The following is a 14,468-nucleotide window of genomic DNA, read 5'->3' as shown; positions in this document are numbered from 1 at the left end:
GAAGGTGTGAGAGAGAAAGCAGGCTGTTCTGGCTTGGTTATGAAGTACAGTACTGGATGTTTAGGCAGAATAACTTTGTAATTAAGCTCATACAGTGAACTGTATGGATACAGTTGATTTTTAAAAAAAAAAAACTTATCTACCTGCGTGGAAATACTTAATGAAAAAGCAGTCTTTTATGATGGTCACTGTTTCTATAACCCACTGTCTCCAGCATGCACCAAGCTTAAGATAATGGCCATCTCCTAGATACTCTTGAGACTACTTTAACAGTTCTTTCTCAATAGCCCAACAGTTCTTAAAGTCAGCGTGTGCATTTTTCAGATGTCTTTTTTAAAAGAAAAATTCCAATTAGAAGTGCAAGGGAAAACCAAAGTCTGCAAAACAATTACTTCTGTAAAAGGAGGAGGTGTGAGGAGAAAGTAGGATGGGTGTAAGACTGAGAAACGCATACCACTTGCTCAGGTGTATCAGGAAAACCTTTCTTGGAAGAACTCAGAATCAGACATGCCTTCCCTCTGACTCGTAATTTTTGTTCAAATCTCTTTTCCTTTTAACAATTACAAAATTTTAAAAGCAAAATGTGGCTACACTTAATGAGTTTTTACATGGTAGATCAGCTAGAGACATGATATAGTACGATACCAGCATATGGAAGGTACCTACTTTCTGTGGTATCTTAGGCCATGTCTACATCTAAAATTTTGCAGCGCTGGTTGTTACAGCTGTATTAGTACAGCTGTATAGGGCCAGCGCTGCAGAGTGGCCACACTTACAGCAACCAGCGCTGCAAGTGGTGTTAGATGTGGCCACACTGCAGCACTGTTGGGCGGCTTCAAGGGGGGTTCGGGGAATGCGAGAGCAAACCGGGAAAGGAGACCAGCTTCGCCGCGGTTTGCTCTCGCGTTCCCCGAACCACCCTGCAAACCGCAGGGAAGGAGACCTGCTTGCTCGGGGGTTCGGGGAACGAGAGAGCAAACCGGGAAAGGAGACCAGCTTCGCTGCGGTTTGCTCTCGCGTTCCCCAAACCCCCCTGCAAACCACAGGGAAGGAGACCTACTTGCTCGGCGGTTCGGGGAACGAGAGAGCAAACCGGGAAAGGAGACCAGCTTCGCCGCGGTTTGCTCTCGCGTTCCCCGAACCACCCTGCAAACCGCAGGGAAGGAGACCTGCTTGCTCGGGAGTTCGGGGAACGAGAGAGCAAACCGGGAAAGGAGACCAGCTTCGCTGCGGTTTGCTCTCGCGTTCCCCGAACCACCCTGCAAACCGCAGGGAAGGAGACCTGCTTGCTCGGGGGTTCGGGGAACGAGAGAGCAAACCGGGAAAGGAGACCAGCTTCGCCGCGGTTTGCTCTCGCGTTCCCCGAACCACCCTGCAAACCGCAGGGAAGGAGACCTGCTTGCTCGGGGGTTCGGGGAATGAGAGAGCAAACCGGGAAAGGAGACCAGCTTGATTACCAGAGGCTTCCTCAGGTATGCTGGGATACCTGCTTATTCCACGGAGGTCAAGAAAAGCACTGGTAAGTGTCTATACTTGATTACCAGCGCTGGATCACCAGCGCTGGATCCTCTACACCCGAGACAAAACGGGAGTACGGCCAGCGCTGCAAACAGGGAGTTGCAGCGCTGGTGGTGCCCTGCAGATGTGTACACCTTCAAAGTTGCAGCGCTGTAACTCCCTCACCAGCGCTGCAACTTTCTGATGTAGACAAGCCCTTAGAAAGGATTAATAGGACTAGAACATCCACTTAACAGAATGGTCTTAAAACAAAAAGTGTCCAAGCTTTCCAAATTCAACAACATGATAATTTAAACAAAAAGAAACTTTCTATGGGAAAGGATACATTTTAAAATTCCATGGATGCAAAATTGTATAGCCCATACATGTATGAAATGTCCTTTCAAGGGGTTAGTCAGCAGAGTGACTTAACTTTTTGTTGCTTCTGGAGACACTAATCCAAATTCTGATTTAGGACACAAGTAAAACCAGTTTTTGGTGCTAAACAAATACCTGATGATTCACAGGATGTAAGACCCAAAAGGATCATTCATCTAGTCTGACCTCCTGTATAACTCAGGATAGGAACCTACCCAGCAGTTTCTGCATCAAGGCCACAACTTCTTTTTGAGCCACTGTTTACATTTTAAGAAGACAGCCAGTCTTGATTTAAAGATTTCAAATGATGGAAAATCTATCAAGTCTCTAGACAGGTTCTTCTAACAGTTAATTACCTTCATTGTTTAAAAAAATATTGCACATTTCTATTCTGAATTCATCTAGCTTCATTGGAACGGCTGCTTGTCCACTTCAGTGATTGTCTACACAATCCATACTGCGTGTCAGTCCAATGCTACTCTGCTACTGGCCCTGTGCCCAGTGCCTGCCCACAGCCTTTGCCCCCTCACCCCTGTCTGGGCCCTGCCCCTCCTCCCAGAGACATGGCAATGCTCCCAGACCAAGCTGGGGGGAGGAGCATGGACATTGGTAAGGGGGCTGACTTTCAGCACCTCCACTATTAAAAGGGTTCCAGCACCACTTGGGGTATGCACTGTTCCTCCCTAGTCCAAGTTCTCTATTCCTCCATTTAATGAGCACAAAATGCACAATTTTATATAATAAAGTTCACACTTTATGGGAAGGAAGACTTATCTTGGTGAGTACGGTCCATGCCAGACTACAGCCGGGGGCGGGGGGGGGGGGGGGAATGTAGATGCAAGTTTCTTCTACCTTGATGCATGTGGTGAGTGGTAATAGTAGAGATGTATCAACATTAGCTTTGAAGGTTAAGATACTTTATAATGATTGCAAACGAACAATGGTCTGCTTATAGCATTCACCCTCAAATGTCACCAACCAGTACAGAGATCAGTGTTCCCAATTTGACACCAGATAAGCACGTGACAAAACACACTGCACTTCACACATACAAAAATAGCCAAGTTAGAGGAAGTACAACTCAGCTTGCACAATACAATATCCATCAAAACAGCCATGATAGAAAAGAGCTAGACCATAAAACAGTCAAGTAACACAAGATGGGGCCACCTTGCACCATCACTGCTCCTCGATGGCTCAGACCACATAGAAGCTCTTAACTGGGGAAACGAATTAGTCCTGTGTCTTGTTTAACTTGGCACAGTATAGGAGAAGAGAAACAATGCAAGTCTGACTGGGCTTCCTGATGGCCTTAGGGCTCTCACCCAGAAATTCTGTTGAAGAATTACTGTGCTCAAGACTCTCTTTGAACCCAAACTGACACACATGGAGGGGTCACCCACCTACATACATCACTCTATTTCCTTGGGGAAGTAGGAGAATGTCACTGCCATGGCACCATCCTTCCCTCCCTTGGCCAACAGGGATGCCTCCCATCAGAGACCCACACTCATTAGGGTTGAAGGGGTGGAGGAGGAAGGGGTTGCTGCAGGGCAGGCACTGTGCTCCATAGCACAGTCCCCTGCAGAGCTTGGGATTTGCTTGTGGAAATATGAAGAGGAGGGAAATTCTGTTGGCTTGGGCTGCAAACCAACCAATGGCAGGTAAACGAGACAGTGTAGCAGCAGCCACCACTGCATGACAGCTCTTCTCCAGCCTCATGTATTACGGTATTCCTGATCATGATCAATGGGGTTGATGAAGCTGTGGCCTTCAAAATCCACAGCCCATCGTATCCGTCCAATAGAAGGGATGGTTCAGGAAAAATCCACAATGTAAATCTCAAAGATTTCCTTCTCTGATCATGGACCCATCCTATGGTGTTTTCAGCAGGCAGCGGGGTGTCTGGCATCAAGACACCTACAGCCATGCTGCAAAATAGTTTATCTTTAAGATTTCCATGGAGCCAAGTTGGGAATAAGGGCTTTTATAATATGTTCCCAGAGAAAAAGGGGGCCAATTTCGGTGTAATCACTGAAAACATAAAGAAGAAACGTTCTTAAATTTTGTATATTTTATAATGCTGCACATTTTGGGCCAAAGGAAAAAAAAATAGTCACTCTGTAGTCGTGTAATGCCTTACTCAAAACAACAGAGAAATGCTACTCTGGGCTAAATACTAACTCCAGAATGAATGGAAGCAAAATTACTGTACTTTGCACCTGTCAACATCAGCCTTAAAATTGCAAACTTGGAGCAATTTCTGTCCACCCAAGGAATATTTTAAGAGACTAGGCAATTTGAGAAAAAAGAAGCGAAAAAGTACTAATTACACTATATCATATCTCCCTCTCCATACATCTATTTTTTTAAAACACAAATAAAACACACAGACATACCAACAAGCATTTCAAGATCTAAGGGGGAAAAGTGCTAACCATTATTATTATGATGGCTTCAGATGTACTTCAAACCCAAAACTCACAAACAAATACTGTGGAAGTTGGTGGATAGAGATTTCTCTTTCACAGGCATAAAAAAATATAAGGGCCAGTCTTGCTAGGCATTAAGTGATTTCAGCTCCCACTGAACCCCATGAATATGACTACATGGCAGCTGGGAGAGGGCTTCCAACCCCTGGCAGATATATTTCAGTAGTGGGGTTTGTGCTAGTGCGCTAAAAATAGCAGTGTGGACATTGCCACATCAACTGAAGCTCAAGCTAGCCACCTGAGTTCAAATTCACACTACTCCAGGGTTCTGAGCTCAGGAGGCTTGCCTGAGCCTCTCCCAGTGCGCCAACATCTGTACAGCTAATATTTAGCACACTAGAGCAAGCCCCACTAGCACAAGTCTATCTACCTAGGCTGGGAAGCTCACTCCCAGCTGCAGTACAGACAGGCCTTAAGGGGAATGAAAAGCATCATCTTAACGTAAAATACTATTAAAGTATTTTGCTTCTCACAGCTCCCTTTTCTGTGAGTCTGCCTATTCCCCTTTTTCCCCTTGGTTCTGCCCAAGTTAAAAGCCTTAATCATACCTTTGATCATGTCCCGGCATTCTGGAATTCTGGAAATTCCCTCTTCCCATGGCCTCCTGAAATCTCTACTCTCTAGGCTCCAGGGAGTCCCAAATGCTGCAGCCAAATTACTTTCTTGTTCTGGGAAAGAGAACCATATCATTTTGGCTCTTGTAAGATATGATATCACAAAGATCTGCCCAAGGGAATTAGAGCCTAACAACTCATAGTTGCCAATTATTAATTCTGTGGGGCAGATCCTCAGTTGACATAAATCAATGTAGCTTCATTGCCTTCAATAGAGTTATGCTGATTTATGCCAGATGAGGACCTGGCCCTAGATGTACTTTATTTGCACAAAGGCTAATTTTCCAATGTATCTATTAATGTGCCCTATGCATGTAAGAGTCAGACTGTGTCTTTACTTGGCAAGATGCTTTGAAAAATGACACCTTCCTACTTAACAGACCTGGTCTCTGGGTGTAGTCTGTCAAATTCACTCACTTTTCTAACAAAAATAAATGTATCTTCCTTTTTACTCCTTGGAAGAGGCAATACAGTCATGGGAGAGTGAGATGGATTTCATTTTGGCACCTGCATCAACAGAATTTTTAATTCAGTTCAATTGCAGAGCCAAATTATGCCTTCAGTTACAATAGTACAATGTCTCAGTGGGGTTGTACAGGTGTAATAGGGCAGAAATTATCTTTCAGAACCTCTATCACTGGTGACAATGCATAAGCTAGAAAGAGCACAGCTTGACTTACAAATCACAGGTTGAACTTGTGGCAGTGGCTGTTAGGTATGCTTATTTATTATATATACAGAGAGAAAGAGAGAGCTCAAATTTGATCTCGAATTTGCTGAGAGTCAATAAAACAGTTATACTACGATGTCATGTTTACAGTTACTTTTAAAATTAGGATCACACTTTAACTTCTCAATGTCTCAGTTTCCCCCTCTTTAAAAATCAGGATATTGATGCTTTACTACTTTTATAAAACCATTTTGAAATGTACAGAAGAAAAGCATTCTATAAGTGCAAAGCACATATTAATAGAACATAGTGCTCTGGTGCTTTAGAATACTTCTCTTCACTACAGATCAAATTATAATAATATATTAGGGTCACACAATGCAAAGGCTCTGAAAGGACTGTTACATTGTATTATTTGATGTCAGTGTACACTTAGAATATCTGTTTGGGGGCAGGGACCGTCCCTTACTATGTGGTTGTACAATGCCTAGAATAATGGGGTGCTGATCTCAGATGCAGTCTCAAGCTGTTGCTGTAACACAAAGAGTAATAAAAAATAATCTTGGATCCATTATGACCACATACAATAGACATGTTAAAAATCAACTGAACTACAGATATCATCATGTAAATCCTATCAAAAAATGTGTGCAGATACCCCACCCCATCCCAACTAATATAAATATTTACATGACTTCACAAACATGATGGGCCAGATTCACCACCAGCTGGTACCTTATGTAGTCATTTGCACCTGTGAAAAGTGAGCATTCTACTCTGAGGGCTTGTCTACATCAGAAAGTTGCAGCGCTGGTGAGGGAGTTACAGCGCTGCAACTTTGAAGGTGTACACATCTGCAGGGCACCACCAGCGCTGCAACTCCCTGTTTGCAGCGCTGGCCGTACTCCCGTTTTGTCTCGGGTGTAGAGGATCCAGCGCTGGTGATCCAGCGCTGGTAATCCAATGTAGACAGTTACCAGCGCTTTTCTTGACCTCCGTGGAAGGAGGAAGCCTCTGGTAATCAAGCTGGTTTCCTTTCCCGGTTTGCTCTCTCGGTCCCGGAGCCACCCAGCAAACCGCAGGGAAGGAGACCTGCTTGCTCGGGGTTCCGGGACCGAGAGAGCAAACCGGGAAAGGAGACCAGCTTCGCCGCGGTTTGCTCTCTCGGTCCCGGAACCCCGAGCAAGCAGGTCTCCTTCCCTGCGGTTTGCTGGCTGGCTCCGGGACCGAGAGAGCAAACCGCGGCGTTCCCGGTTTGCTCTCTCGGTCCCGGAACCCCGAGCAAGCAGGTCTCCTTCCCTGCGGTTTGCTGGCTGGCTCCGGGACCGAGAGAGCAAACCGCGGCGTTCCCGGTTTGCTCTCTCGGTCCCGGAACCCCGAGCAAGCAGGTCTCCTTCCCTGCGGTTTGCTGGCTGGCTCCGGGACCGAGAGAGCAAACCGCGGCGAAGCTGGTTTCCTTTCCCGGTTTGCTCTCTCGTCCCGGAACCCCCCTTGAAGCCGCCCAACAGCGCTGCAGTGTGGCCACATCTAACACCACTTGCAGCGCTGGTTGCTGTAAGTGTGGCCACTCTGCAGCGCTGGCCCTATACAGCTGTACTAATACAGCTGTAACAACCAGCGCTGCAAAATTTTAGATGTAGACATGGCCTCAGTCATGCTCATAATGTAACACACAGTGCAGTAAAGGTAGATGAGAGCTGCTGGGTGTGCTGTCTCAAGCATGTGGTGCTTCTGGGAAGGGCAAAAGAGAGAGTCCTTTGATATAAGCGGAATGTCTGCAGGGGAAAGAGCGTTCTAATACCTATAGCTTCAAGTCAGCTTGTGAGTTAAATGCAAAATATTAACCCTTGGTGTGGATGTAGGTTTAAAATAAAAAATGCTTTAAATACCAGGAGTCAGATGCTCCTGTGAGTTACAGAGGTGCATCTACCCTTGCACTCAATCCATCTGGCTGCAGATGTGGAGGACTGAGCCCAATTCTCCTCTCACTCACACCAGCATCACATTAGAATGACTCCATTATTTCAATGGAGTTGCTCTTGACCTACTCTCAGGCAAGTGTGTGAAAAACTGGACCCATGAACACTGGGGACCAGTTCTAAATAACTATGGTTTATTATATACAATATAATAGTTTATTTTTATTATGATATGAAACAGACTAGAAACTCCACTTATTCTTAATGATGTCACTCATCCAAAAAAGAGAAGAGGAAAAAAAATGAAAGAAGACCATTCTAATCAGGGTAACTTAGGGATGGATGCCAGCAGGAAAGGCTAACTTGCCAGCTGTTTCAGCAAAAGAATTTTCCTCAACAATCATTCCAGAGGCGAAATTGGCTCTAATATCAATATAAAGGGAGGAGCTGGGCTGTTACAGAAAACTCAGATGAAATTATAACAACAAACTGCAATTACAAGAAGACAAAGATGAAGGAACTGGGATCATTAAACACACCTAGGAATTAGTCTTTTTCCTTCAAATGCCACTGTTTCTTATAATTTAGGGCTGTTGCTAAACTTTGTTATACTGTAACCAAAGCAATATTAGACCTGACTCAGGAAAGCATCTGAACTGAGACTTCACTTTAAATCCATGCTTAACTTTAAGGATTGCTAAATCCTACCGAAGTTAATAGGATTTAAGCACAATTAAAACCTATCACAAATAAAGATAGAATTAAGTGCAAACACAATGGCCTCTAATTAGAAAAAAAGTTTCATTGTTCTATTATGTTTGAAATCGTCTGTTTTTCTGTATATAGCTTTTTGTCAGACCTAAATTTCATTATTACTTACAGTTGCACAATTTCAGACAACGGGTGATAAGAGGGTGCTACATTTAACTGATATCAGTTCTGTTGTCCTGTCTATGCACCGGAAAATACACTCAAGAAAAATACTCATTTAAAATTTTGTTTTCGTCACTTACAGCCCACTCATGAAAACATTTAGTATGGAGTGTCTCATTCACTACAACAACTAGTCGCTTTGCACTCTGACATAGCTGCAACACCCATCTCACCTAAGCAGGAACTTCAATCAGACTATTCACATAATAAACAAAATGCTCAGAAGTACGTTGTTTGCAGGATTGGGCCCTCAATTTCTTAAAGTAACTCTTAATCCCATTGACCTGGTAATAAAGCAGAAAGTCAAAAGGGACTAGCTGAAAAACCTACAGATAAACACATTCTTTCTAATTTATTTTGGGCTATTTTCATCCTGTAAGATTAGGCTTGTTCAAGTAAACACCATCCACTTTTAATTTTTATTCTTGCTTACAAGAACTTGTAAACTCTACTAGACAGCAGAAGTAGAATTGTCACTATACCCCTGACCAGATTTGAGGCCTAAAACTTATTAAGCAACCTAGATGAAAGCCAAAGGCACTGACTCTTTCAAAGCAGGGCTTAAACAGATTTCCTATTTCACCACAGAGAGACTGATTCTCCGCTGTTTTGTATTAAAAATGCCATGTTGTCATTTACAGCTGTACAAACCAAGCCAGATACTCAGCTGCATCCTACCTGATCCGCACTGCTATGGAGGCGCAAAGCTGCTGACACCATGAGATCTGCTCAATTGACAATTCCCCGACTGTGGAGGAACCCCTGGGTGGTGTAGAGCTAACACAGAGCTGGCTATGCTGCCTTTATGGTCCTGGCCCTGGCCCTGGCCCTAGCCCTCTCCATAGGAGTTGTTCCTGGGAAAAGGTAATATTTTTAACATGCATCTCCATTCCAGAGATCTGCAATTGCCAGAACGGCCCCAAAAATGGGGATAACTGAAGTGTAGCCTCGAGAATAGCCTACATTATGCTAAATGCCAAGAAGAGCTCCAGATGGGCCCAAGAGTTGCAACGGCATCTGAAAGCTTGACTCCACAGACTCAGCTGAGTTGAGTGTGTCTCAGCTACAGATCAGAATCAGGCTCATTTTACACCCACTTTGCACAGGTGCAAAAGCTACACTAGGTGCAAGGCAGTGAAGAATCAGGCAGGAGTTAGTTCTGCTTATCTACACCAGTGTCAGTTGGTCATAACTCCACAGTCGTCAATGGAATCAGAGTGGTGTAAAACAGGTGTAACTACAAAGAGAAAATGACACATGGCATTGCAGCTGTGATACAGCATTACTAGGAAAAAGTGCTCATATCATGAATGTAAAAATATCCACTTAAAAGTATCCTGCAGAGAAAATCCGGGAAACTTCATCAATGATGCTGAGTTCTCTCTTTTTTTTGGCCAGAAAGAGGAATTGCTGCTATTTGACAAATGTTTACAATACATAGATGGAAATCCTCCTTAAAGGATCAATTCCGCAAATAAACAGGAATAATTTTCTTCACATGAAAAAAAAGGGACATGGTTTTGAAGGATCATTGTCAGATTTAATTTAGATGTATAGTAAGAAGTTTTTACAAAATCTAAGTGCAAAACAAAATAAAATCTAAAATCAACAAACATTTATATTAACATTTTAAAAATTCAATTTCTAACAGTATTGGACCAGATTCCCAGCTTGGGTAAATCAGTGTAAATCCAATGATGTCACTGGAGCTACATCAGCTTGCAATAGCTAAGGATCTATTTTATCATTGTTAAACAAATAAATGCTCCTAAATAATATTTGCAAACCAAAGATTGCATATTTTCAATAGAGGAGAACTTGAAATAGAATGACTAGAAGCTCAAGAAACATTTACTAGCCTATTCTCACTGTCCAGGAAATGCAAAAATCCTAGATGCAACACAATTAAAATAACTGGAATCACACTATGATCTAGCTCCTACTGAAATAAATGGAATTTTGCCATTGGCTTTAATAGGAGCAGGATTGTTTTTATAATATTTGAGTGTACTATACACAGGTTTCCCTACAATACAAAAAAAAAATAGGCACAAGGGGAATATGTCATGTAGACTATTCTCATTTGAGAAACAATGACGGGGTTCTCAGGCTTTTGTAGTGGTGACCCCTTTTCACACAGCAAACCTCTGAGTGTAATCCACTTATACATTAAAAACACTGTTATATATTTAACACCATTATAAATACTGGAGGCAAAGCGGGGTTTGGGGTCGAGGCTGACAGCTCACAAACCCCCCCCCCAATGAAATAACCTTGCAGACCCCCTGAAGGGTCCCAACCCCCAGTTTGAGAACCCCTGGACTATGAGATGGCATTAGAACAAGTACATAAATAATGATTGAAAATGTACTTAGATGTTTTTTAAAACTAAGACAATAATATAAAGTTTGGATGGATTGAGAGGCTGAGCCTTTATTCTATAGAACTGAAGGCTGATGTGTGACAAAACCCCAAAACATAAATTCAGATTCTTCAAGTAGAACTCAAAATAGAAAAGTCACATTCCATTCTTGTACATAAGCGCAGATTTATTACACACACCTGGCCCACTGTCCCTCATCAGTTAAAGTTGTATTGTGGCATTCATAATAATTTCAAAAATATTTCTTTATCTTTCCTTTTGGTGAAGATATTACAAGTAGTTGTGTTGAGTAAAGGCCTTTAGTCTATAGATAATTTAGATAAAAGAGCATCGTTTTTAAAGCAGATGTTTTTAGCTTGGCAGTCCACCTGCTACACATATTCTTAAAATTCTTATGAAATCCCAAGATCATTACAAAAAAGGGTATTTTCAACAAACTTTGTGATGCCTAAGAAGTAACTGAATATGAAATGATAATATTTCAAATACTGAAATAGCCTAATTTTAAAATGTGTGTTCTGAATATCTTTTTTTTAGTAAAAGTTTCTTCTGAGTGAGCAAAGAACAGAAAAATGTTGTTACACTATCTCAATTTTTTTATTCATTTTCTAAATGTTGTCTAAATTGGTTTTCAGAAAAATATAGTAAAAAAGAAACAGTAAAGCAGAAGATGAAAAACGATGCATTGCTTTTTCACTGAGGCTTTGTGTCACAAGAACCTACCTAGAGCAACTTTTATTCTGATGATTAAATGAAAGTTACCATTTACTGGGTTTTGCCATTTATTAGTCAAAAATGATATAACTATAAACACAATTCAAACACAGCTAAACATACTGCACTTAAAACTCTTACATTATAGTTAGCCCTCAGACAATATACGTCTTTAGGACACAAACTTTATACTATTTTTGTATATTTATGCCCTAAACCTACAAACAGTTATACACACAAGTAATTTCACACATATGTAGGACTTCAACAGGATTACTTACATGCACAAAGTTACTCAAGTACAAAAGTATGTGTAGGATTGAGACTGTACATGGCAGTTGTCTGTGTAGTGTATTTTACCAATATGGAACAACTCACGTTTTTGCTGGTCTCGTATAGACCAAATGAAGGAATCTGAGGACTTGAGCAAAGCTTCCAAAAGCATTAAACAGTTTGTGCAGTGATTACATCTTAAAGACCTAAGAATAGATGTTTAGTGCTAATATGCACCAAGGAGGTTAAATCAAGTTAGAAGCTAAACACTTAGAATTTTGTTTTGCAGCAATCTGAAGTCTTTTATCCCTTTATTAATGGACCCCTCACAATCAATAGGCAACACCAGCTTCAATAATATGTTCTAGAGCTTAACCCTCTAGACACTTACAGATGTAACTTTACACATGTGAGTAGTCCTGCTCAGATCTCGTGGGGATAAGTGTTTGTGGGATTAGATCCCCAGTTTACAAGCTTTTCAGCGAGAGAACCTTGTTTTCAGGTGAATCTGCAAGGCACTTTGCTCCCTCTTTGCACAACATAATAAATATATTAATAGTAGTAACATGAGCCATGGTTTTAAAAATATCCAGGGATGTACAGTGCAATTAAAAGTTCCCAACACAGGGATGTGAAGTGTAATGAAAAACCAAACAAACCAGGCATTAACTTTTAGGAATCCTTTGAATACTGAAGGAATGCCTGAAGTTTCAGAGAGTTTTAGGCCAAAAAGGTCTATCAGTTCATCTGGTCTGATCTCCTGTATATCACAGACCATTAAATTTCACTCAGATATCCCTATATTAAGCCAAAAGACCAAAGCACTTCAGTCCTCAGGAGACTAAACTGTGTGCACACAGGCAGAGTACAGGAGAGACCAAGGTGCCACCAATGCCCAAGACCCCTGCAATAGCAGGAAATTAATTAAATGAGAGATTTCAGTGCAACTGCTCTTAACCAGTTCTTAATTCTCAGTTACACGCAGTAACTGTACAAAAAAAAATCAATAACTTTTAAGACACTGCTGCTCCCTTTGCAAGATCAGTCTACACAGAGCTAGACCCATGGCAAGGCCCACCTGCGGGGCAGGCAGCAAATCAGGGATACACACAGGCTCCACCACACGGAGACAAATAATACTCTGGGGACCTTAATAGGATCTAAGATTAATTCATTTGGTTTGAGTGCCACTTTCTGAATCCCCTTTACCTGCACCCCAGGTGTCAGGTTCCTAGAACGACAATGCCGCCTCGGGCTCAGAGGCGCACTTTTCAGCCCCAGAGGGCAGCACACGGGTGAGCGGGTTAATCCTAATCAAAACTAACAACTGCCACACACAGCCCGAGAAGCTCTGCTACTGCGAAGAGAGCCCGCAGCCCCCTTTGCAGAGGCAGAGCGGAGGGGCAGCAGCACCCAGAGCTCACCATGGGGCCAGGTGCGGAGGCTGCTGCAGCTGCACGCAGGGGCAGCTGCGCCCTGCCCGATAACCCCAGGCCAGGCAGTAGCCAACTTCCGAACTACGCTTTCCACCGGGCCCGGACTAGGCTCGCCCCACAGCAACCCCTCGCAGGCTCCCGGGCCAGGGCTCCTCGGCTGCGCCCAGCCTCTCCAGCGAGCCCCCGAACTTCGCAGCCCCCGGGGGCTCGCCAGCGCCGCTCCCCTGCTGCCTGCAGCTGTCAAGCGAACGGCATCGCCCCTTGCACAGCCGCCTGGAGGGGAGGGGGACCCCTCTGCCGCCGCCCCGGACAAAGAAGGGGAAGGGGGGACGGGACCGCGACTTACCTGAGCCCTGCGCCTGAGCGGGGGTTGTGCTGCCTACGAGCGCCCAACACGAGCAAGCGTGCAGCAGCCACAGGCTCCGGAGGCGATCCCGGCTCATGGTCTAGCCCGCTCCGCATAGGAAGCCGAGGCAAGAAGTCGGGCTCCTCTGCTGCCCCGGGGGGAGCTGCACCCCGGGCGGCCGGGGAGAGAGGCGAGGCCGCGGCAGCTGGGGCTGGACTGGCTGCTCCGGGACTCCGCGCGGCCGGGCTGACTCACTCCGCTTCGCTTCAGCGCCGCGGGGGAAACAGGAAATCTTAAAACTTCGCAAACAGCTGGGCAGGACTTGCTCTCTCCGACACGAGTTCCTTCGCCCTCTCACTCCCCGCCCCGCCCTGCCCCCTTCCTCAGCCGCCTGTCACTCAGCCGCCCTGGGCCAGCCCTCGCAGGTCTCTGAGCCACCGCAAACACCCACCAGCCAGCCACAGTGCCTCGTCTGCATAGCTGTGCAGAAAAGTAGTTGCCCTACCTAGGAAGCAAAGTGGGAGAGTCAGGACCAGCCCACAACACTTTGACACCAGAGGCAGGGAGTTCATATGACACCCGCATGCCCTCTCGCTTGGGCTAAAACTTTGAAAGGTCTCAATTCTGCCTTCTTCCTGTTCTACTCCTCTCCTCTCATGGCTCTGCTCTGCTACCTACCCCAACAAAGGAGACCTAACAACTTAAAATGGCTTGTTCAAAAATTTTAAGCAACACTTAACTTTAAAACGCTTCGACAGCAAATGCAACTTTCCTTGTCTGCGTAGTAAACACTGGCATTTTTATCTGTTTGAA

General features: G+C 44.0%; 1 protein-coding gene across 2 annotated transcripts in view; it reads right to left on the bottom strand.

Annotated features, from left to right (window-relative positions):
• TGFBR2 (transforming growth factor beta receptor 2) overlaps positions 1 to 13,953 on the bottom strand; it is an 88,878-nt gene extending 74,925 nt beyond the window's left edge. Inside the window, exons 1-2 of one of the 2 annotated variants that reach the window (XM_030551003.1) lie at positions 13,656 to 13,953; positions 4,916 to 5,035 (exon numbers count right to left, since the gene is read on the bottom strand). In XM_030551003.1, coding sequence (XP_030406863.1) covers positions 4,916 to 5,035; positions 13,656 to 13,752 — 217 coding nt within the window. In that variant the 5' untranslated portion in view covers positions 13,753 to 13,953. The remainder of the gene's footprint in view (positions 1 to 4,915; positions 5,036 to 13,655) is intronic. The other variant, XM_030551004.1, reaches the window with a different exon arrangement.
• Positions 13,954 to 14,468: the final 515 nt, after the last annotated feature.

The sequence above is a fragment of the Gopherus evgoodei genome, chromosome 2 (genome assembly GCF_007399415.2).
Source record: "Gopherus evgoodei ecotype Sinaloan lineage chromosome 2, rGopEvg1_v1.p, whole genome shotgun sequence".
In the NCBI taxonomy this organism is placed as follows: domain Eukaryota; kingdom Metazoa; phylum Chordata; order Testudines; family Testudinidae; genus Gopherus; species Gopherus evgoodei.
This window is presented reverse-complemented; position numbering and strand designations above follow the sequence as displayed.